Source organism: Rhinopithecus roxellana, chromosome 1 (assembly GCF_007565055.1).
Source record: "Rhinopithecus roxellana isolate Shanxi Qingling chromosome 1, ASM756505v1, whole genome shotgun sequence".
Lineage (NCBI taxonomy): Eukaryota > Metazoa > Chordata > Mammalia > Primates > Cercopithecidae > Rhinopithecus > Rhinopithecus roxellana.
In genome coordinates, this window is record NC_044549.1 from 81,936,601 (window position 1) to 81,959,972 (window position 23,372).

Genomic DNA, 23,372 nt, shown 5'->3' on the forward strand with positions numbered 1-23,372 from the left:
ATCTCAGGGAAGAACTCACACCACAAAGCCTATTTCTATTTGCAAGTAAAACGATGGCCTCAAGTGTCCTTCCATAAAGCTGTGTGGTACCAAATCCAGAGCCCAAACTGGTTACAAAGGGTTGCCATTGATAAGACATGGAATTTCAGGTCCACCTGCCATGGGCCAAGGAGGTATAAAGCTCAGAACATGATATGCAGTTTTTAAGCCCTCCTTTCACCTTGTCTATGCACTAAGTTACTTTGATGCCACACCTGTTTCTACTCTGCCTGGAAGCCCTGTCTGCACAACAGATGGCAGAGTGTTTGCCTAACAAATGTTCTTGTGAGTCAATATAAGAAGGTGGTGGTGGGGATTGTTGTGGGTACAAAAGGAGAGAGGCTCTTCCAGGGTAGCAGAGAACCATTGATCTCCAACTTAGCTAGGGAAACTTCCCACCCAGTGAGGGTCTGGGTATGTCTGAGCTCTGAATGTTCCCAGCTCTGTTCATCCCTCCTGACAATCTTGTCCAGCATAGTACAAATCTGCTGCTGCAACAGGAAATTACAAAGAAAATCTGACGCAGGCATTTAGAAAAAAAAAAAATACAACAGAACAAAACCTTATCAAATTTAAAAGTTAACTTCAAATTCAATTCTAACTCTATCTCCAACTTGGCTCTCTTGAATCTAACTGAAGATTCAACTTTCTTAACTCTAAACTTAACCCTTGCATCCCAACTCCTAGCTTTCACCTCTCAAGTGTCTTAACTCTCACTTAAAGTCAAACTCATCAAGTCTCTTGATGAGGTAATTAAACTTCAACAACTAATTGGAATGAGTTCTTGTGAACTGAGAGCTTGGCTTATCATCACATCCGGTCTTCAGAGGTTAAGAAAATCCTCACTTTCTGTTACTGTAAACCTAACACCAGAGTAATGTTCTATTTCAGCTATGATGGTAATATTTTTTAAATTATGCTATTATCCACTTAAAAAAATCCATGATGCAAGGTATAAAGTAACAAAATGCTCCTTGATGGTGAAAGCACGTCTTAGGCACCATGCTTTGCAGACAAACTGTGTATCTGGAGGAAATCTTCTCCTCCCACCCTAAACCACACATAGCACCTGGTAGACCTCAGTCTTCAACATAAAGAACCAACTAGGCACATTCCATTTCATTTGACTCACTTGCTTAGATGGCTTAGGAAACCAACCTGCTCAACATTAGTAAGTCTGGGCCCATTAAAAGGGGGACTGACACTAAACTGAAATCCATTTTAATCTCTTCTCCAGGGTTTTCCTCGGACTCTCTAATCAGCCTTTCCTCCTCACAGGGGTAAGGCCAAAACTACTATAGATAAAGAAGAAGGGAGCGAGATGACGTTCTTTTTTTCTTTTTTCTTCTTTTTTGAGAAGTAGTCTCGCTCTGTCTCCCAGGCTGGAGTACAGTGGTACGATATTGGCTCACTGCGAACTCCGCCTCCCGGGTTCACGCCATTCTCCTGCCTCAGCCACCCAACCAGCTGAGACTACAGGCGTCCACCACCACACCAGGCTAATTTTTTGTATTTTTTTTTTTTTTTTTTTTTTTTCAGTAGAGACGGGGTTTCATTGTGTTAGCCAGGATGGTCTCAATCTCCTGACCTCGTGGTCTGCCCACCTTGGTCTCCCAAATTGCTGGGATTATAGGCATGAGCCACCACGCCCAATGAGATGATGTTCTTTTTGAGGTCCAGGATGACACTGGCTTTGTCCATGGTTTTCATCATAGAAATTGAAGTGAACATGTAGTGGGTTCTCAAAAAAACAAAACAGGTGAATAAAAACAGTGTGTGCTAAGCACTGTGCAGAGACCTCCCCATTCATGCTCTTATTTAATACTCACAACATCCTGACAGCAGGGGGTATTATTATTCCACTTTTGTAACCAAGAAAACAAATGCAAATAGCTAATAGTGGACAGAGTCAGATTTAAATACTTAAAGCATGCATTTCCCATGAGTGAGAGAAACATTTTGCAAACAAGGGTAGAATGTGATTCTTTGTGACCTGCCTCAAGATTCACCCCATCATTTAGGCAAAAAATACAATGTTCCCTGAATATTCAGTTGGAAGATAACAAGTCAGGGAAATTCAGTCTAGCAGTCCATGGGTAGGCCTCAGGAGAATAGGAGGCCCCTGAAATTAAATGCAACATTTTGTGTGTATGTGAATTTTCCCATGGAAAAAGTCTGCAGCTTTCGAATACTTAAAAGATTCTATGATCCTCCCAGCCCACAAAATTTAATGAGTTAGCTGCTTTTAATTAAAATTATGCTTCTAATTGTCATCCCCAAAGAGTCCAAAGGGCTCCAGATGCCCTTTGTATGCCTACTGAAAGAAAAATGATTAGCATGAAAGCCTGGTGGGTATTAGACATGAGAATAGTCAGTCAAACACCTTAGGTAGGGAAAGCACCTGCAAAGATCACTACCTAATGAAGAATAGTAACTGAGAATTTATTCCATTGCTAGCATTTGTCCACAGTGAGATTGAGAAGCCATTCTATTGCTGACCAGATGGTCCTGAGAATAGTGAAATGACAGAACCTCTGTATCACTCATCAGATTCACTGCTCTTCAAAATATGAAAAAGAACCAACAAAATCCTCATTATGACAGTGCCTACAAACAAGATCCCTCTGATCGTTTCATATTCTACAAACTTCATCTGTAACAAGAATGTCCAGACCTGAGGCTCTACACTTGGTGAAACCATGCTCATGTTCAAAAAACATTTACTGAGAGCCTACTATATTCTTTTTTTTTCTTTTTTTTTTTTTTGAGACGGAGTCTCGCTCTGTTGCCCAGGCTGGAGTGCAGTGGCCGGATCTCAGCTCACTGCAAGCTCCGCCTCCCAGGTTCACGCCATTCTCCTGCCTCAGCCTCCCGAGTAGCTGGGACTACAGGCGCCGCCCGACTAGTTTTGTTTTTTTTTTTTTGTATTTTTTTAGTAGAGACGGGGTTTCACCGTGTTTGCCAGGATGGTCTCGATCTCCTGACCTCATGATCCACCCGTCTCGGCCTCCCAAAGTGCTGGGATTACAGGCTTGAGCCACCGCACCCAGCCGAGAGCCTACTATATTCTAAGTACTGCAATAAATACTTGTTCCTATACCATCTAGATGCCCTCATGTGATTCTAGGCAACACGTTTAAAATAGAACAGTCATCAACTAGAGAACCCTGAGGTTGGAGGAACCAGTTTGGGAAAAGGGTAAAAATCATGCCATGTACACAGCCAGAGGCACTGATGATTCTTTAAAGGGAGAATAATACATTTTCTTTCAACTTCTACAAAGTTTCTAGGTAGAAGAAGAAATAGAGAATCAATCCAAATTACCAGAGAAGTCTGAAAGAGGACCACAGGGCAAATATTTCAGAGAAACAAAGTGCTGGTTCACAATAATAAAAAGAAAGGAAATGAAAAAGCAAACTATTCTAGCTGGGGTTACTCAACAATGGAATAAGACAGCTGGTAAAATGTTAGTCATTGCTGGAGGAATTTGAAATGCATTTATATATGAAAAGCACTAAAGCTATAACTATAAAACCAAAAGATGGGTTAGTACAAGATGACTGTCCTAAAATACAAAGAAACACACACAGTCAGTATGTGAACCTTAAAAACTAATGTTGGTTATTCTGTTTAAAGAGAAGAATGTGATGTTCACAAATCAACTTATCACAAATTACATGCTTACTCTATTAATGTAATGACCTTGGGAGTTGACTCATAGTCTTCCTTGACCTAATAAGCATGCTGAGTATCATCAATTAGGTTTGCAATTAAAATTACAATTTATCTAATAACCCCCCTCTACCCCCACCTTTTTCTAAGGCTCAGGAGACAGCAGGGTGATAAATATAAGCCCTTCTGCTGTGGCTATCTTTCTATTTTTTTTAAGTATTTCTATTATGTATAATTTTTTAAACCTTAAATTTCTTCCCTATTTGTAAGTTTCAGCAAAATTTAGTCAGGTTTCAACACAGAGTATCAAGGGATAATTAGGACAGTTAGCAGTAATTTATCATTTCTCAGCTGGGTTTTCATGCTTTCGCTGACTGCCTGTAGAAATCTGTTGGCCAGTTCTACACAGATCACTATGAAATCTGCTTTATCTTTGTGCAAATTGCTTTTCTGTTTTCCTAAAGTGAGCTAAAAGATGAGCCAATCCATTCCTGAAAATCTAGCCACCGGTGTGCTTGTCATCAGAGTGCAGCTGAGGCCAGGGCCTCAGATGAACGGCTACAGTGGCTAACGGATGATGCAATGCCATTGGAGGCTTTTCTTCAGCCTGCTGTGGGTTAGAAATTTAAACCAGGCAGCTTGACTTCAGGTTAGATCTTCACAAAATACTCCCAGGAATCTACGAACGTGCCAATACACATTTTATGGAGCAAATATTGCCTAGTAAGCCACCAGAGAAGAAAAGCCTAGGAAAGGCAGAGACACTAGTTCTATACCACTTCCACTGAAAAGACGGATTTTATTAAGCCTGAACCAAAAAGGGAGGACCTCATGTTCTTTAGAGAGATTCATTTACTAGATGGTGAAAAATGAATGCTCTGGGTAATTTCATTTCGAATTGATTTATTTCTAAATAGGGGGAAACTGACACTTGGTGAAGGAAGTAAAAAGCGGTTCTCTGGAAAGAGCCAGCCAGTCTCAGGTATAATCCAATTGTTCCAACACAGGAAATAAGGACACAGAGGGAAGGGTGGAAAGTCACCTGAGAAAGTCATTCCTTGCAACGAATACCTTCCTCTCCCCTTCCCTACAGACTTTCAGAGAAGTATAAACTGACCCATATTTCCAGTTTATTTCTGACACCTAAACCTAACCAAAGTCCACTTTTTAGAAATCCAATAGTTATTCGCAATTAGATTGCACAGCAAATTAAATCATAAATTTCTCTATCCCAGCCCTGGTTGTCACATTTCTAAAATACAACTTGCCTCCCTCCGGCACTTTATTTAAATCTCTGAGGCCAGGCTCCAAAGCAAGTTATAGATCTGATAATTTGCTAATGTGGCCACAGTAATTGTTTTGAGCCATATTTATGATTTTATTGGATCTTACAACAATCAATAATAATCCATTGATGTCTCTGACTCTGGGGTTTTCTCGCAGTCGACAAATGGGGCAGCGGATTCATTTTTAATGTACTCACTTAGCACTCCCTCCCTGGGAGAGAGAGCCCTGCATATTTTAATAAAGGGCAAGAAATGAATGGCATTGGTACACATACTTTACCCTGAAAAACTAGCTGCAGGATAAGATTTAATGCTAAAAAGAAAGGAGAGACTAGACTAACAGGGCCCATTTTGTGCAGCACTACCATCGTTAAAGTTAATGGAATTACCGTGTGGTCATGCACCAGAGGGAACCTACTGGAAGTTAAGCTCTTCTAGGGCCATTGATTCACAGACTTTCACTCAAAGATTCCCACTGGCATGTGATGAGTATTGCAGATAGGCAGAGGCACTTTAGAAATTGTTTACTCAAACTGCCAGTTAAGCATATTAAGAAACAACAATAACTGAATATTTTAGAGTAGATAATCTAGTTGAACATGTCTTCTGTTAGACACAGCAAAAATTCCAACTCCAACTGGCTTAAACAATACAGGACTTTATTGGTCACCTAATTTTTTCAGGCTGGAGTTCAGTGGTTCAATTTCAGCTCACTGCAACCTCCACTGCCTCCTGGGTTCAAGCGATTCTTGTGCCTCAGCCTCCCAAGTAGCTGGGATTACAGGTGTGGGCCACCACACCTGGCCAATTTTTGTTTTTTTAGTAGAGACAGGGTTTCACCACGTTGGGCAGGCTGGTCTTGAACTCCTGACCTCAGGTAATCTGCCCACCTCAGCCTCCCAAAGTGCTGGGATTACAGGTGTGAGTCACCATGCCTGGCCAGATCACCTAATTTAAATGTCTAGATGTAATGCAGGCTTCAAGTCTGGTTAATTCAACAATCCAGTAATGTCACCTAGTATCCAGCTTCTTTCTGTCTCTGCCATTCCAGCCTCAGCATCTGTTTTGTTCTGAGGCAGGATGCCCTAGAAATTATAAGATGACTGCTAGAAGCTGTTAGTTACCTGCTTTCTTGTTCATAAGCAGTAGGGGAGAAAACAGCCCATCCACAACCAATGCATCTTAGTCCTCCATGATGATGGGACTCCAATCCCTTACAGTGTAGGATTCCTAAAGTCAAGGGAATCCTACACTCTAAATAGCTTAGGAAAAGATTAATGAAAGTCATTACTGTGGCAGAGACAACTGACTTAGACTGGAATGGGCAAATTACAGCCCTCAGGCCAAATTTGGCCCACCAACTGCTTTTATAAATAAAGTTTTATTGGAATACAGCCATGCTCATTTGTGACAATTCATTTTCATATATTCTGTGGCTGCTTTTGTGCTGCAAAGTCAGTTATATAATTATGACAAAGACCATCTGGCCCTCTGAGCCTAAAATGTTTACTATCTGGCCTTTTACAAAAGAAGTCTGCCAACCCCTGGCATGCACCAAACAAGGTCTGCACCTGGAGCTAAACTTGAGCTCAAACCCATCCTAACTTTGTGGCTACTAAATCAAGAGGGAGGGTAGAAAGAATGCTAGAGTGACAACCACAGTGCCCAAGATATACATGGCAGAAAGTTCTTCAAGTTCAGAAAAGTGGGCTTAGAAACTAAAAAACCAAGTCAATTTAGGAAACCTATCATAAGCACATGTGAAATACCCTCTGCCCTGAAACATACTCTGAGTATCATCAAAACATAAAATACATTTAAAATTGCATTACAATTCCTTACCACAGCATAAGTCCCAGTGTAACAGCTCCCTGCCTACCTCTTCACAGTTCTCTCCTGCCGCCACTCTCTCTACACTAAATTTCTGCCACCTGGTCTTCAACCATTTCCTAGAATATGCCAAGCTCATTCCCACTGCCATTTCCTCTTCCCAGAATGGTCTTTCTTCTCCAGCTCTTCACCTGGCTGGGCCCCTGTCATTCCCTGTTCTCAGTTTATAGGTTATCTCTTCAGTGGGCCTTTGATGACCACCCCATCTAAAGTAGCCACACCACCTCATTCCCCTTCCACCATGTCATTCCATTTCACAACGCCTTGTTTTAGGTTTTCTAATATTAACCCAAATCTGCAATATTTTATTTGTTCCCTTTCACGTAAGGTGAAAAAGACAATATGCTGAGAGTTTCTCCTTGGCTGTCTTGCCTTCCAGTTAAACCCAGTGCCTGGGAGTACGTGGCACATAGTAGGCACTCAATAAACACTTATTGGAGTAATAAGTTAATATTAACTATAGAACTTCTACAACTTTTTCAGCCTTCCTCCATTATGGTGTTCACTTCAAAGTCTGTGCTTGAAAACAAGGACTATGTCTCATTCTTCTTAGGTTCTCAGGGCCTGTGACGATATCTGGCACATAGTAGGTGATAGAAGAACAAATTAATGAATGAATGCCAGACAGAAAAACATGAGTAGGCAGGATGCTCATTTCCTGGAAGGGAGGAACAGACTACTTTGGTAGTGAGGAAATCGAAATCAGAGCGATTCAGAACTGGAAGCAGCTACCTCACAGTGCTTTGAGTTTCCAGGTATAGAGGAAGATGAAAGACAGACTTCAATGCTACAGGGGTGATTAACTGTCAAGTAGTAGATGATGCTAGGTGACTTTCAAGGTCACTTGCCCCTCTGGGATTTTCTTGAATTATCCCAGGCTCTGAGTCTCTTCCTTAAGAGTGAGATGCATCGATGGTCATCTGATAGAGGAGCAGAGGTTGGAGTCACATTTATTCCTTCCATGGCCAAACAGTTTCATCAAACTTATACTGCTAGAACCTGATTACATCTGGGAATTTATACCATTTACAACCAACAGACGAATTTAAGCGCAAATAAAAGCCCCTGTTGAGCTGTTTGTCAGGGCACCAGGATGGAAAGCATGATAAGAAAATATTTTGTGGGGGAACAGGTACTGATACATGGACCCCAGAGTGGGAGACTTGAATGTGAACATTAGGATAAATGAATTCCACCACAGAGTAAAAGAATATTTGGTGTGTTCACTTTGTTACCTCAACGTTGTTTATTCTTCTCAACCACCCTAGGCAAGGTCAACATCTTAAAGAATTCCATCTTCATTTTTCATGTAACGTCAGGAACAAGGAAAACTTGTTTAAAAGAATAAACTACCAGGGGAAGAAATGGAAGTTTTCATTACTGGAATCCAGTAATATTATCTTTATGTTGAATAAGCCTAGGATTTCAAACCATTGTGTGTGTGTGGTTCTTTTTATTTTCCCCCTTCTCTCCTGAGGTTTAGGATTAATCTGATTGAGAAGGCTTCCAAAGATATATGCTTCAATTTCCCTGATTTTGGTAAACAAGAGGCTTCTTTGGAGAAGGGCTCTATTAGACCCTTAGAGGTAGGATGGATGCCTCATGACATGTGAAGTTAAAATTTCAAAATGACCCTTTCCCAGCACTAACATAATTGACTTAGAAGGAGGGAAAGGATTCCTCACCATGTTTGGCCTGAGGGCCATTACAGAGTCTCACCATCCCAACATTTTTCACTCAAATGTCCTCAGGAAGGTCATTATTCTAATTCTTCCATGTCTGTGGCTCTGCAGGTTGCCTTGTCTATTATTCATTCAGCTGGTTTCCATCTGACCCTGGCTCAGCCATGAAATCCTTACCTTTTCCAGCTGCTTTTTGTGTCTTGAGAATTACTTTATTAATGACTTTGGCATAAAGGGTAAAGAAGAGCGCCTGAAGGGGACTGAATAATTTGAGATGAGTATCGAAAAAGAATCAAGTCCAGGTCATCTAGACCAAGAATCAAAATATATTTATAAAAATAAATGAAATTGCAGTTGATATATCTGGGTAACCATCAGAATCGACTGTGGACCTTTTAAAAAGCGACTTCATGGGCCCCATCCTCGAGATTTGAAAATAGGAGGCATGAGAACTAGTTATACATGCTGAAGATAATAAAGCAAAGAGAATACATTATAATAGTCATTTCTTAATGGAAAGGTCTTCAAATGGGGCCCTTGATTTTTCTTTTAAAATGCACTTTAAAATATAAATAACAGAATCAACAACCATGTACACATTACCCAATTTAAAAACAAAACATTGTAAAGCCAAAACCCCTGGGTACAATTCACATCCCACATTGCACTGCTTCCCTTCACTATCTCCACCCAGAGCTCAATGCTATCTGTGTCCTTCCTTCTAAGCCATATATAGATCTACATGTTTATAAATTTATTGGGCAATCTAAAAGCAACCTGTTATTTTCTTTTATTATTTCCTGCTGTCAGTAACTCCCAATCAAAAGTTTGCAACATTTAGGATCTGTTTCAGCTAAAAGGCCCAATTTCAATCAAGGCACACATTATTATATGGGCTTTCATTCCCCATTCTGTATTTAAGGATGTGGTGTAGTCTAAAACAAATGGTTCCAGAGCACTTTAAGAGGCCAAGGCAGGAGGATCACTTGAGACCAGCCTGGCCAATGTGGTGAAACCCCATCTCTACTAAAAATACAAAAAATAGCTGGATGTGGTGACTCGAGCCTGTAGTCCTAGTTACTCAGGAGGATGAGGTGGGAGGATTATTTGAACCAGGGAGGCAGAGGTTGTAATAAGCCGAGATCGCGCCACTGCACTTCAGCCTTGGTGACAAAGCAAGACTCTGTCTCAAAAAAATATAAATAAAACAAATGGCTCATCTACTGAGGTTGAATTGGCCACTAATATTTAATCAAAAGTACTGAATCTTTGCACATGATTAATTGGGCTGCATTTATTTATTTATTTACAGAATTGACAGTTTGGCCAGCCAATTATTTAGATATCACAGGTTTAAAACTTTGAAATTAGAATGAGCGGATTACCTGGAGTTAGAGATTTTTACATTTGATTTCCTAGGCTTCCTAGGCTTGAAACACACATAACAAAATGGTGAGGTGGAGTAGTGGCTCCTTCAACGATTAGTTATTGAGCACTAGTATCCTATAGCAAAATGACAACAGTGAGTGACTGGCCTTACTACATCAATAAAGGGAAGAAGCTGACTGAATAATAACGCCTTACGTTTAGGTGGTATTTTAGGGTCTACAAAACACCTGCCTTTCACAGGAGGTCTGACTTCACAGTGATTAAGTAGAAATCATAGGCTCTGAGCCTCAGGTGCAAAAGACAGTTTACTGAATCCTATAAAACATTGAATGTCCCTACTATATGTGCCACGTGTTAGCATTACAAATATCAAAATAAATTAAACAGCCAACTATCCACTTTGCTGTATGTCAGGGCCTCTAATTACTAAGGAGATTTGTTTGGTAGTACTAATGAAAAATTAAACACTAAAAGCATATAATTCTGCTATAAATTGACATACAGCAATAAAGCAGCATTTAGGTTAGTTAAGCTTCACCTGTGTAATACAGTTAAACAGGGATTGCCCTCTGGATATTTTTAGATGGAAATCAACATTATTCCAAGCAGAGCAAAATAATACAGATAAATATCTGTCGAGGGTGACAAAATATTTACAAAACCTGTGCTTGAGCATCTTCCACTGTGATTACAGTATACAGAGTATTTTTAGGAACAGTCTGGTCATATGATATAATGAAGAGTTGGAATTTTGGATAGGCTCGGGTTTGAATCCCAATTCCACTATCTGTCAACTGTGCTTTTCCAGTATGTGATTTTACTTCTTTAAACCTCAGTTTCCCTAAGTGTACAATATTAATGCCTATTTTTGCAGGTTGTTGTGAGGCCTGACATAAGAATTATAAAACTAATGGTGAACATGTATTGAGACTTGATTATGTGCCAGGCACTATTTTACAGGGATTTACATGCATTAATCCATTTGGTCCTCACAACACTCCCAGGAGACAGGATACTCTTAAGACCTCCATTTTCTAAATTTATGAATAAATGTGGGGGCTCAGAAAGGTTATCAGAAAGGCGACAGCTCTGGGTTTGAAACCAGGTAGTCTGGCCCCAGAGTCCTCACTCTTCATCACTAAGCTGTAACTTCCCTGCATTTTCTTCTCACCCATATCCCTGCTTCAGGATCTCTCCCATCCCATTCACCTTAGCTGCCCATGAGTTCGAATGAACAGGGAAAAAGTAAGCAAGAATGTGAAAATACTAGGGAACTTGGTTAATTTTTCTTTCAGTGCTTTGATCCAAATGGCATCATGCAAATCAAAGTTAGCAAACTAGAAATGGAAACACTCAAAGATTTGATATCTACTTAGGAAAGGGCTTGAGGGTTTAGTAGGAGGGAGGAAGTTTCCCAAAGGAGGCAGGCAGGCCCCCAGCCCCTTCTGCTTGGAGAGCTGGGGACTGGGGGTTTTGCCTCAGATCACCAGGAGGGGGCGAGGGAGGGGAAGTCAGAGACATTTACATGCCAGAGGGAAAGGGCTTGGAACCTCAACACTTCTCAAAGGCATCCACTCCCACATGTACACCCAAACCCATCCCCTGAGCACTGCAGTGGTTTTTAGTTTACCAACTCAGTCAAATTGGATTCATTCTGAGAGCAGAGATGCAAATTGTAAGGCAATTCTATAAGATAAAAGCTACAGCATCCTGAAGATACCAATTCTTCATGCAGTAAATACATGCATTAGGTATTAACATAGTCAAGGCACCGTTCACCACGTCTGTAATGAAAGGATAAAAGTCCTTTAGCAAATTACATCTCTCTTGAAGTGTCTTTCTAAATGAAAATAATAAGTAACAGTGAAAAATCATTTTTGTCCTCAAGATATGGGTTTCCCTCTTTCTGTACACACCAAATCTTTCCTAGAAATTGGTTTGGGTTGAGAGCAGCGGCCCCTACAACTGCTTCTTATCACTCCTTCAGGAAAGCAGCTTCGGAAAACTGAAGTGTCCATCAGAATCACTTGTGGTGTCTGTTAGGACAGAGTCCTAGGCCCCACGTCATAACTAGTGAGTCAGCAAAGTGTGGGGCAGGCAAGTTTCTGTCCTATGACTACCTTCTTTAGGTAACTGTGAAGTATTCTATCAATTTATAACCCCGACTTACTCATGATCATCTACGCATACACCAGAGGCTAAAAATGTTCGGACAGAGAGGACCGGTATTATTTTCCCCAATTAAGAAGGCAGATTTCTGAATTTTCAAGAAATTGAAAATTTTTATAATAAGTTTATAATAAGGTCATTTTTATAATAAGTTCAAATAAGATATTCAAATAGCACAAGTCATATAATCAGAGTAAAGTTTTCTCAAGAATTTAACCACAAGGAAGTCATTCATAGCAAGAGAATTCAGTGTATAATAATTAAGCAAATTTGGCAGGACCACAAACCACCTCAATGCTAGTTACATCCTCTGAAAGCCTAGCTGCAACCTATTTTATAGATGAGAAACTGAGATTGAGATTAAGGGTAAGAAACATGTACAAGGTCCCAGGGCCATGACGTGGCAAGGCTGGGATTTGAACTGGGATAGACTGGTCAGATTCTATATCCATGTCCAAATCCTAGCCAATCTCTGCTACATGTACCACCTGCTGAACATGAATATGTCAGTTTTTCTCCACCATCACTCAATATAATAGATAGGGTTTCTGCATTCACAAAAACAAGGAAAGAGATGTTCAGAGAGGCTAAAAGGCTGATCCAAAGGTGCATAGTTAGGAAGTTAATAGGGGCTAATATTCCTAATGGAACCTCTGACTGATGCCAAAGTATGTTAACTACTAGACTTAATTAAGAGATAAAATGTCCTCATTTTCATGAATCTGAAAGATTACCAAATTTTTGGGTGGAAAATTTGTTCTAGAACCACAGAAACTTCTCAGTGAAGAGAAGAGCTTCCTTTTTATCTCCTTTAATTTTTGAATTATACTTCTATAAATAATTATCTTATTCTTCTAGAGCAATCTAAAAAGTAATTTCTAATATCTCAAAAATTATTAACAGCTACTTCCCACTGCATTAATACTAAATAATTAAATTTCTAAGTAGAAGATTCAAGTACCATAAATATAGAAGAGTGTAAGCAAGCGTAATCTCTAAATAGTTCTTATGACATTCCAGATTATCTGCCTGGAATAAATATCTCTTTAATATACCTAAAACCGCCTCCCACCCAAAGATGTACATACCAATTTTTCTAAAAGATAGCTCACATTAAACTTACTAAGCAGCTTCACTTCTAAAGAAATGAATATTGCCTTAATGGTTCGGTTAGATGGAATTACATTTTGGAACATGATTTGAAAACTTGACTCATGGAAATTTTGCCTTTGTTAGTAACACCTGGAATATAGGAGACTTTTGATAGAGATTCCAGGAATACCCCTGACTGCATGCTGGACTACACATACATATCGCCTTCTACCTCATGTCAACTAAAGTTAGAAACTTACGAGATTTGTTCCAACAAGCAACAAGCAAAGTTCTATCATCATCATCATTCTCTTCCCCACACAAAATAGCCATAGAAAATACAGGGGAGAAAAAGCCATATCATTTCCTTACCTATTGCCTGGTTCATGGCTCAGACCCCTGTAACACAATACAGATTAACAAGAGAAAAGCCTAACAAATGTATTTAATGTAAGTTTTATGTGCCATGGGAGCCTTCAGAAATAAAGACCTAAAGACAACTGTGTATTTTTATGGACAGTCATGCAGAGGTATGATTGGACGATAAAAGTGTATGATTTGATGGTAATAAATTGGGGAAAACTTAGCAAGGCCTATTTGTTCAGATTCTTCTTGGCATGTAAGTAGAGGGCAGAACTCCTCTGGAATGAGGGCCTTATGACCTACTTGCCGGGGTGATAGGTCAGATAATTCTTTTATGGCACACTTGAGGGTAGACAAATGGAAGAAGATCAGAGAGTGATCTTTCTGCTTCTGTAGTTTTCTCAGTTTCCTTCACCTTAAAATACTCAGTATGCAGAGCTAGCATATTTTGGGGGTAGCACATCCTGAGACCTATCATAAACAATGACAAAATCCAGGTCCTCACAAGCTTACCTTCCCAAAGAACTACAGAAAAGACAGAGGTATAGGTGCATAGCCAAACAAATAAAAGACAACGAAGAACACCTTGAGAGAAATCAAATCATGCACCAGGACACAGAGCAGAGGCTGTAAGAGAGCTACTTCAGATGAAGGGTCGGGGGGGCTGTTTGGATCTGTACGGTTGAAGATGAAAGAAAAAGATTACTTCTCAAGCCTGCAGGACATCAAACTGCTGCAATAATCACCTTGTGGATGGCAGGGTTCTACTACTTTTAAACCCAAAAAGGAGAGTTAATAATCAATTCTGAAATAAGAGGTCACTTTTTCACTTCGATATTTCCCTTTCCTGACTACAAGTGCCTTACCGAGTAAGCGAGGCCACGCTTGTTCTTTGCAAAGCAGAATTTAAAGGCCCTGAAACAAAAAACCCTACAGTGGTATCATGTTCAAGAGGCTAACTCAGTGGTGCACCTTCATTAACAATAACAACAGGTGCTCCAGGGGCAAAGACCATTACCGGGCTTATTGCTATTACCACTCAGCATGAGACAAAAATGGTTTAGAACCCAGGGATCAGGTAGAATATCAAGAATGAGACACGGAGGCAAAGATGAAGAGAACAGTCACTGTGCTTTCCATGGCAGGTTGTCAAATGCTGCCTTAAAATGTGCAACTGTGTGAATTTCAAAATATGAAATGCTCAGAGTCTTGAATTGTAGTTTTCACAACTGGACAGCTGAATATTAAAGATGCTGCTTTGTCCCCTAGAGGGGCTGGCTACTGAAAGACTGGCTTCCAGGGGTCATAATTATGTGACCACTGCCACTCAATATTTTATCATCATACAATACTGAGGCTGGCAAATATGTATCAAAGGATGTACTTGCTAATAATGAAGATTCCCAAGCCCCAATCACAATATTCTAAATAAGTAGGTTTAGAATAAGACCTGAGAATCAACTTTTTGTTGTTGTTAACTGACATCAAAGTTAATTTTCAAGCAGGTGATACACAGATTACATTTTGAAAAGCAGATTCAACAACTTTAGATATGGATACTTTGTCTAAAGGACAGCTTTGGAACCTTCATTGTTCTCTGGGATTTTACGTGTGTGTGTGTGTGTGTGTGTGTGTGTGTATGGCGATTTTCTTTTAACCACCATATTCTACAAATGAGTCAAGATATCCCCATTAATTCATATCAGGGGACTTCTGTGATCAGGTTGGAAACAGTGGAAAGATGTGCAAAACAACATAATCTGCTGATTTAGAAAACAGAATTGTTTTTAAAAAATCAACTTAAGCTAAATAATCAGGGTGGTGATAACAATAACCACATTTAACAATTCATATATAAGTACTATATGTTAAGAATTAGTCCATCATCATCACCATCAAAGCTAACAAAAACATTACACATTTTGGCCAGATAATTGGGACATTAAAAAGTAATTACTATTGGAGCTACATAATCTATAGCCATAGTTATCAGCCCAGCTAGGCTCACTGCTTATTTGTTTTGTGTGTGTCTGTGTGTGTGTGTGTGTGTGTGTGTGTGTGTGCGTGTGTATTATTTTTAGTCAAGAGATAATTCAAATGTCATAAAATTCACCACTTTAAGATGTACAATTCAGTGGCTTTATTATGTTCACAATGTTGCACAACCATCACCACTAAGTCCACAACGTTTTCATTACCCTAAAAGAAACCTGTACCCTTTAGGAATCATTCCCCATTCTTTCCTCGTCCCAGTCCCTGGCAACCACTAATCTACTTTCTGTCTCTCTATTCAGAGCCTGTTGCAGAGCAAATATTTTCTACCCCGCTTTAGAATAGCTAAATGAAATTTTGAGATCATATAACCTATCTATTCATATAAGTTTCAGCTACGCTCACTATGTACCTATTATCATTCTGTGCATTCCACTTAATACAGTTTGTGCATTCTCCCGTGTCACTAGCTATGCCTCGACAGTATGACTTTCAATGGCTGAAGGAATTCCATCAAATAGATATTGCATAGTGCATCTAACCAATCCAGTATAGTTGGAATTTACATTTGAATGCTGAGTTTTAAAAAATCTGAGAACCAAGTTTAAACATTTGTGTTTTGCATTTCAAGAATTGATTTCAAAAACAAGCCACAGGTATTAAATCCTTTCTTTGCATCTGTATATTTAGAGCCTCACGTGGAGGTGAGACAGTGGGATAGAGGAAAGCTGAAAGTCTCTGTGTCTACCACCACACCCTGTGTGTAGAGCAATTAGGAGGCTAGCCCTCTTTTATGATAAGGAATTTGGTGGCTCATATGGTGGCAGTCCCTACATAAACTTTTACTTCTTAGAGGTATTTCCCAGAGATTCTATTTTAAAAGTCCCAGAATAGCTGTGTCAAAGTCAAAAGTAAAGTAAGATCAAAAGGGAACTTATGTTTATTTGGCATTGTTTGTGTGGGCATCACCTTATCCACTCACAGCTAGTCTTTGAACCATTAAACTTTATTTCAACAAAGTGTAACATTAACATCCCAGCCTGACTTACGTCTGACTTCTAGCACCAAATATAGAGCCTTTTCTATGACTTAGGTGCAGGATCTACTTGTATAGGAATTAGCGTTTGTATGAAAAGAGTTGAAACCCAGCTTCTGAATCAGCCAGAATTTTATTATTTTATTTTTACTACAGAAGCAGAGACTATCCTAATAAATCCTCCTTTCTTCTCCTAGCACACTTAAAAACCCATCTTTGAGCTCCACTGACTCTATTAGGTTTGAACTTTGGTATTAAGTACATAGGGAGGAAAAGAGTAGGTGTGGGGTGACGAAAAGGAGAACAGAGAGAAGCACAGAGACAGGAAGGAAGGGAGGCAGTTTGATGCTACTGCTGCGGTTATCCCTACACTCAAGAACAATGAAGCAAAAGCAGACTATGTCAAGAAGCAAAGGTGTGTCAAAGACACCCCAGGCTTAACATGGGGCTGCAAAAACCCACAGGAAGCTCACATGCTATTTCCTAGACACTCCCTCACATGAACCACTTTGACTTCTGTTTCCGGACTCCTTGATTTAGTTTCTGTTTTAGCATTTGCACAATAATAATTTTACTACTAAAAGTAAATGTCTTGTAAACTAATGGGAAACATATTGTTTGGCAGAGTTTATAATGTCAGGATTTATGGCTCTAACACTGAGGGTCTCTCTGACCTCGAAGATAACATAATGAAACAGCAATGTGCTGCAAATGACTCGTTGTGATTTTTTATTAGTTCTCATAATCACCTCTTATTAATTTGTATGCACATAATAAGCACTCACCTTCACAGTCTGTCCAGCTTCGGGGCCATCCTAAAAGTAGGAAAAAACCAACAGAGGTGAGAATAGATAGATGGTATCTCCTTCTTATTCAGAAATACCACCCATTAATAATTTAGATGCAATTTCATTGTGTGTTAATTTATAGTATTCTCATGGGGACCACTGGCTTCAAATGTATGGGACTAGACAGTTCTCCATTTCCGCCTGAGAGTAAGTGAGAAGTTATGTGTAAAAATGATATAAATTATCCAGCAAGCCAACTGCTTGCTACTTTTCATGCTCTTTGCTCTTGGCTATGGTTTTAAGTGCATTAAAGGAAGGCTGAAAATGTTTGGGGAGGTGAAGTATCACACCTTTTGGTTATCTTTAGATGTGGTTTAATTAAAGTCTGATTACTTTAAGCTTCTACTCAGGAAATCTGCTGTAAACATAAGCCATTAAGCAAGAATATGGGGTATTTCATATGGGAAGAGTCCTCTCTGGCTATTCTGACCTTGGGGGCGACCAATGGTAGTGTTCATTGTAGCTGGACCCTTTCCCCAACCTGGTTCCCTTTCTCTGTTTCTGAAGCTTAGTTGAAAATGAGCAAACTCACCAAGTAACCAGCCATAATAAAAAGCAAAAGCAGATACTCAGTTGGTTGAGATGGCAAAACAAGCAATGGCTCCACAACCAGAAATTCCAAAATAGAATTTGGCTTCTGCAACTTTAGCCAGGTCTGTTTACCTCTACAAGCCTGACTGATGGGGTGAGAACTCCTGCCCTGCTATGGCAAAGATTAAGCACAACTGTGTATATCAGGGATTTTCAAACTTTGAGTCACAACCCATTAGTGGGTCATGAAGTCAACGTAATAGGTTGCAATCAGCATTACAAACAAAATAAATCAGGTGTTTTTGTTGTTTTTGTTGTTGTTGTTGTTGTTGTTGTTGTTTTATACAGGGTCTTACTCAGCTGTCCAGGCCAGAGTGTGGTGGCATGATGGCAGCTCACTGCAGCCTTGACCTTCTGGACTCAAGTGATTCTCCTACCTCAGCCTCCCGAGTAACTGGGACTACAGGCATGCACCATCATGCCTGGCTAATTTTTGTATTTTTTTTAGGGACAGGGTTTTGCCATGTTGCCCAGGCTAATCTCAAACTCCTGAGCTCAAGAGAGCTGCTGGCCTTAGCCTCCCAAAGTGCTGGGATTACAGGTTTGAACCACCGCATCCAGCCAGAAATCAGATCTTAACAGAATAAAAACTATTAGACTGCACAGAATGAGTAAACATTGTTTTGCGAAACTCTGGTTTCCTTTATCAATATGGGCATATGCATATATTTCATATATGCGTGTCAGGGGGGACATGCGTGATTTTGAAATAAATATATATCTTGCTGTAAGTTACAGTAAAAAAAAAAGTTTGACCACATTGCATATACGAAAGTACTCTAGGTGGTAACACAAGTCAGCTCTTACATGTATGGAATTATCTTTCTAGTGAAACATGTTTCATAACCAGCAATGGTCATTTCCTATAAATGTGATTTTTATTATTGTATCTCACTAAACATTAACAGAGGTTTACATTCACTGCCTTCGTTTGGCCTCTCTAGGAACACCATTTGCAACATAAGCTTGATAAACCCACTCTGAGCTGAACTCCCTACCTAGAGGTGACTCAGATGGTTTGATATACAACACACACACACAAAGCACTGGGGGAAGTTTAGCTACTCTTAACACAGACATGGCAGCAAAAAAAGAAAGAAAAAAATCTGTTTGAGAAGATGAGCACTTTTAGTCAGAGCCTTTATAACCTGAAAACACTGGCTTTCTTTATCTGGTCTCTTTGAAGCTCTATGGTAGATGGCTGAGGAGGGGAGGAAGAATGACAAATATTCAGTTTAACAGGCTGAGTACAGAATCCCCACGTTTTGAAAGTGTGTCCTTCCAAAGGGCAATTACAGAGTCATCCAATTTCAGAGCCATGAAGGACTTTATGTATTGACACCCCAGCCCTTTCCATAGAGGACCTGAAGGAGCTCATGGTATGTTACTACGGATTTACTCAATTCCCTATTGATGACTCACCATGGACATCCTTCTCCCAACCTGAGAAGTGTTGGTTCAACCTCTGCCTAAAAATCTCCAGTGACTGGGGATCTGATTTCTTTACTGGTTAGTAGGCCACACCCAACCAATCAATCTAGCTTCTAACTAATCTGTGATCAACCTCTGCAGCTCGAATTAAAGATAGACAAAAGGTAAGGCCCAACCTAAGCTGCATATCACTGCCACCCTGGAATTAGAGCAGGGCTTTGTCCATGCAGTGCTCAAAAATTAGTTACCATGGAATGAAAATGATTTCTCCAGTCCCAGTTCCAGTAAGCAATCTGGAATGTCTGAATGTCCATTAAATCACTTATCCATTACTCCCACCTGCTTGGTAAAGAAGCCTCAGACATCACCCTGGACGCTATTCCAAGGTCCATCTTGGGGCCGATGGACAGTAGGGCTGCCCTGCATTAATAATGTCTTTTTTTGGCTGCTACATAAAATACAAACAATCACATCTGCCTTTCTGGTGAGATGTCAGGAGGAGCAAGCCCAATGTCAGGATTTGAAAAGGAAGAAAAATCATTTCTGAGTAATCTGTACACTCACCTGCATGGAAAAGGTGAGAGAGGTCCCGTGGAAATGTTTTTCCACCACTGTCCCGACTCTCTGGGTCACCTGAAACAAATCAGCCACTTCATCAGGACGCAGGTCGTGGAAGCGCTCCACTGGCCGCAGCGGGCACACGAGGACATCTGTAGCAAGGTCTGTTAAGGTCCATGCTACTGGCTTTGGCTAGTGTTCTAACCAAGCAGTTTATACCCACAGGACTGAATCCTCTTGGACCAGGGCCTGAATTCTCAAAGACTAAGGAATGAAGAAACAGATATTTACCATCCACTGAACTCCAAAGAATTCAAAGAGAGCTTCCATACATGGATAATTACACTTTGAAGGAGAAGCTGTGGTACACAGAAGAATTTCTCGTAAAAGAAAGGGACATACATGTACAGAAAGACTCAAGGGTATGGTGAGATAATTATGCCAGGAGGCAAGATCTATTCTAGACCATTATCTCTTGACCCCTATTCTAAAGCTGTGTCCGCTTCAGCCACCAAAGGCACTAGGTTGAAGAAGCAACTGGAATATCCACTTGGTTTCTCTAGATAGAACATGGTGATACATTTTTAATTTAAATTATCTCTTTAGGTAAATAAGAGAACTATGCAATGAACATACAAAAGTAGATGTTTATTTTATTTTTAAAACAGAGTGTAGACATTCTGAAAATGTATAGTGAACTTTATCCATAACTAAGAAATGTGCCATGTGGTTAAGCAATTTATGACAAGAGTTCCTTAGACTGATTTTTTTTTTTTTAGAATCCAAAAGAAGATATTTGAAGTTAAATCAGAAAGAAAGAGGTTGTCTTGTTATTCAAATAAAACATTCTTAATGCATTCTGCAAGTTAGACAAGGCAACATATTTACATTACTAGTCTCAGCAACATACAAGATCTAGAGAAAAAAGGATAGAAATTTGATTAATTATTGATAGGAAATCAATATTCACTGTTACACCATCGATAACATTTCAGTTACTATACACATATGTATGCACATGTGTGTATATACACGCACTATATATATATATATATATATATATATATACACACACAAATATTTGTTTAGTTTTTAGATACTAACAAGAGAAATAAACTCTTGTACGTTTTTCTGTTTCTTTTTTCTTGTTGTTTTAAGACACCATGCTCTTGCCTGGAGCTAAGCAGCTAAGGGGCATAATAAAACCATAATTCTGCAATTGCTAGTCTCACTAGAATATCAATCCCATTCCACTATTGGTAGAACTCAGAGCCCAAGGGGAAACACACTGAGCTCAGCTGGTCAGGCCTGATTTCCATAAGAGAGAGGGGAAAAGAAAGAAGAAACTGATTAATTTTGCTCATAATCAGGAAATTCATGTCAATGGTAAACTATGAAAAGAAGCATTTTTAAAATCGGAGTTCATTTCTCAAGAGAGGAGTAGGGAGGCCTTCACCCACAGGGCATCTGATACTTAAAAAGACAATTATCCATCTTTGGCAGGCCTGCTTTATTATCATGGGTCAATGAACCATTTAGAAATGAAGAATTTCCTTTCATTTCCTTTGAGCAGATTGCCAGCCTCCACTCCCACAGAGTTGCTTTTTCTGTGTTAAAAGGGACCCTTCCCCATATGCCTCCTCCCTGCTTTAAATTACACTCTCCCTTAGGCCTGGCTTCACCAAACCACAGCAAGGGTGACAACCATGCAAGCTTACAACGAAGTCCGTAAGTGCTGTATTAGGCTATGTTCACACACAGCAACTCAGTGGGGAAGGAAGACATTTCACTTAAACAATGGCTTACTGTGAAAACTGATGGAATGAATCAGACAACCTATGTATCTAATGTAAATTTAGTAATATCAATGACATCCAAAAGCTTTTTTTTGCAATGCCATAAAAAAATCTTATTATTTGTCAGTTTTGCTTGTTTGCATGTTGCTCCTAGAAAAACAACTCAGGGAAAGCAAATTAATTTGAAGAACAGCAGACAGCTTTTGTAATTCTAATGCCACTTTTTATATGCCAATTGTTTTAAAATAATATGACAGATGCAATATAATGTAATCTGGAGCCTCTTAGGCTTTGTTAATGGGTAAATTCCATATTATACATAGGCTATAAGGACACATTTACTTCTGGGTACTGTTTGCCTGGGATTATCACCTCTGTCAAGATTTCTTAGCCAACATGTAGGATAACCTTCAAAGACTTAAACTTAATATATTGAATTGAATAAATGTTTTATCCAGTACATATCATGTGTGAAAACTTGTGGAACTGGTTACCACTTCTCCCTATAATCTAGAGAGATTTTTTAGTAGTAATATTTTTTAAAGGAAGTGAAGGTCAATAGTTATAACTTAGGTTGTATAGTTGACAAGGAGATTTCTCACAGTGGATGAAAACCAAAGGCGACCTCTTAGAGCAGATGAGATTTAAACTGGACTTTAAAAATCAGGGAGTGATTTAGCCAGTGGATTGGGCTGGCAACCTACTCACTCATCCATCCCAACACTGCAGTCTCCTCTCAATCCATGATCTATGCTGGGACTTAGGATGTTAAGGTGACCAGGACAGAGTAGCTGACCTTGAAGAGTTCACATTGTAATGTCCCAAACTGCCATGCAGTGTAAACAGATCATTACAACATAGAGAGATGAATGCTATTGGTAGAAATCAGTATGGCATACTGTGGGAGCACAGAAGAGGTCAGATATAACTATACCTCAGGGTGTTAGATAAACTTTTCCATCTCATCCTACATTTTGCCTTTTAAAGTAGAAACATTTCTCCACACCTAGACCAAAATCTGTCCTTAAAAATGGTGTAGCAACTTAAGGTTAGCTTCAAAGAAAGTTGTTAAACATTCCTCCTTTGGCCCAAATCACCATTTCACTTTTATACATACTCTTACTTACTCAATCTTTCCAACAAACCCATAAATTATTAATACTATCATAATTCCTGGGGGGCGGAGCAAGATGACCAAATAGGAACAGCTCCAGTCTTCAACTCCCAGCGTGAGCGACACAGAAGACCGGTGATTTCTGCATTTTCAACTGAGCTACTGGGTTCATCTCACTACGGAGTGCCAGACAATCGGTGCTGGTCAGCTGCTGCAGCCTGACCAGCGAGAGCTGAAGCAGGGCGAGGCATCGCCTCACCTGGGAAGCACAAGGGGGAAGGGAATCCCTTTTCCTAGCCAGGGGAACTGAGACACACAACACCTGGAAAATCGGGTAACTCCCACCTCAATACTGCGCTTTAAGCAAACGGGCACACCAGGAGATTATATCCCACACCTGGCCGGGAGGGTCCCACGCCCACAG

At 39.8% G+C, this 23,372-nt stretch overlaps 1 protein-coding gene across 10 annotated transcripts in view; it reads right to left on the minus strand.

Moving 5' to 3' along the window:
- The window catches only part of FHIT (fragile histidine triad diadenosine triphosphatase), a 1,520,982-nt gene that overhangs the window by 248,545 nt on the left and 1,249,065 nt on the right, over positions 1–23,372 (minus strand). For 7 of the 10 annotated variants that reach the window (XM_030927077.1, XM_030927074.1, XM_030927082.1 and 4 more), the window contains 2 exons: positions 20,045–20,190; positions 17,396–17,425 (listed from right to left, as the gene is read on the minus strand). In XM_030927077.1, the coding sequence (XP_030782937.1) occupies positions 17,396–17,425; positions 20,045–20,190 (176 nt within the window). The remainder of the gene's footprint in view (positions 1–17,395; positions 17,426–20,044; positions 20,191–23,372) is intronic. The other 3 variants (XM_030927131.1, XM_030927134.1, XM_030927123.1) reach the window with 2 other exon arrangements.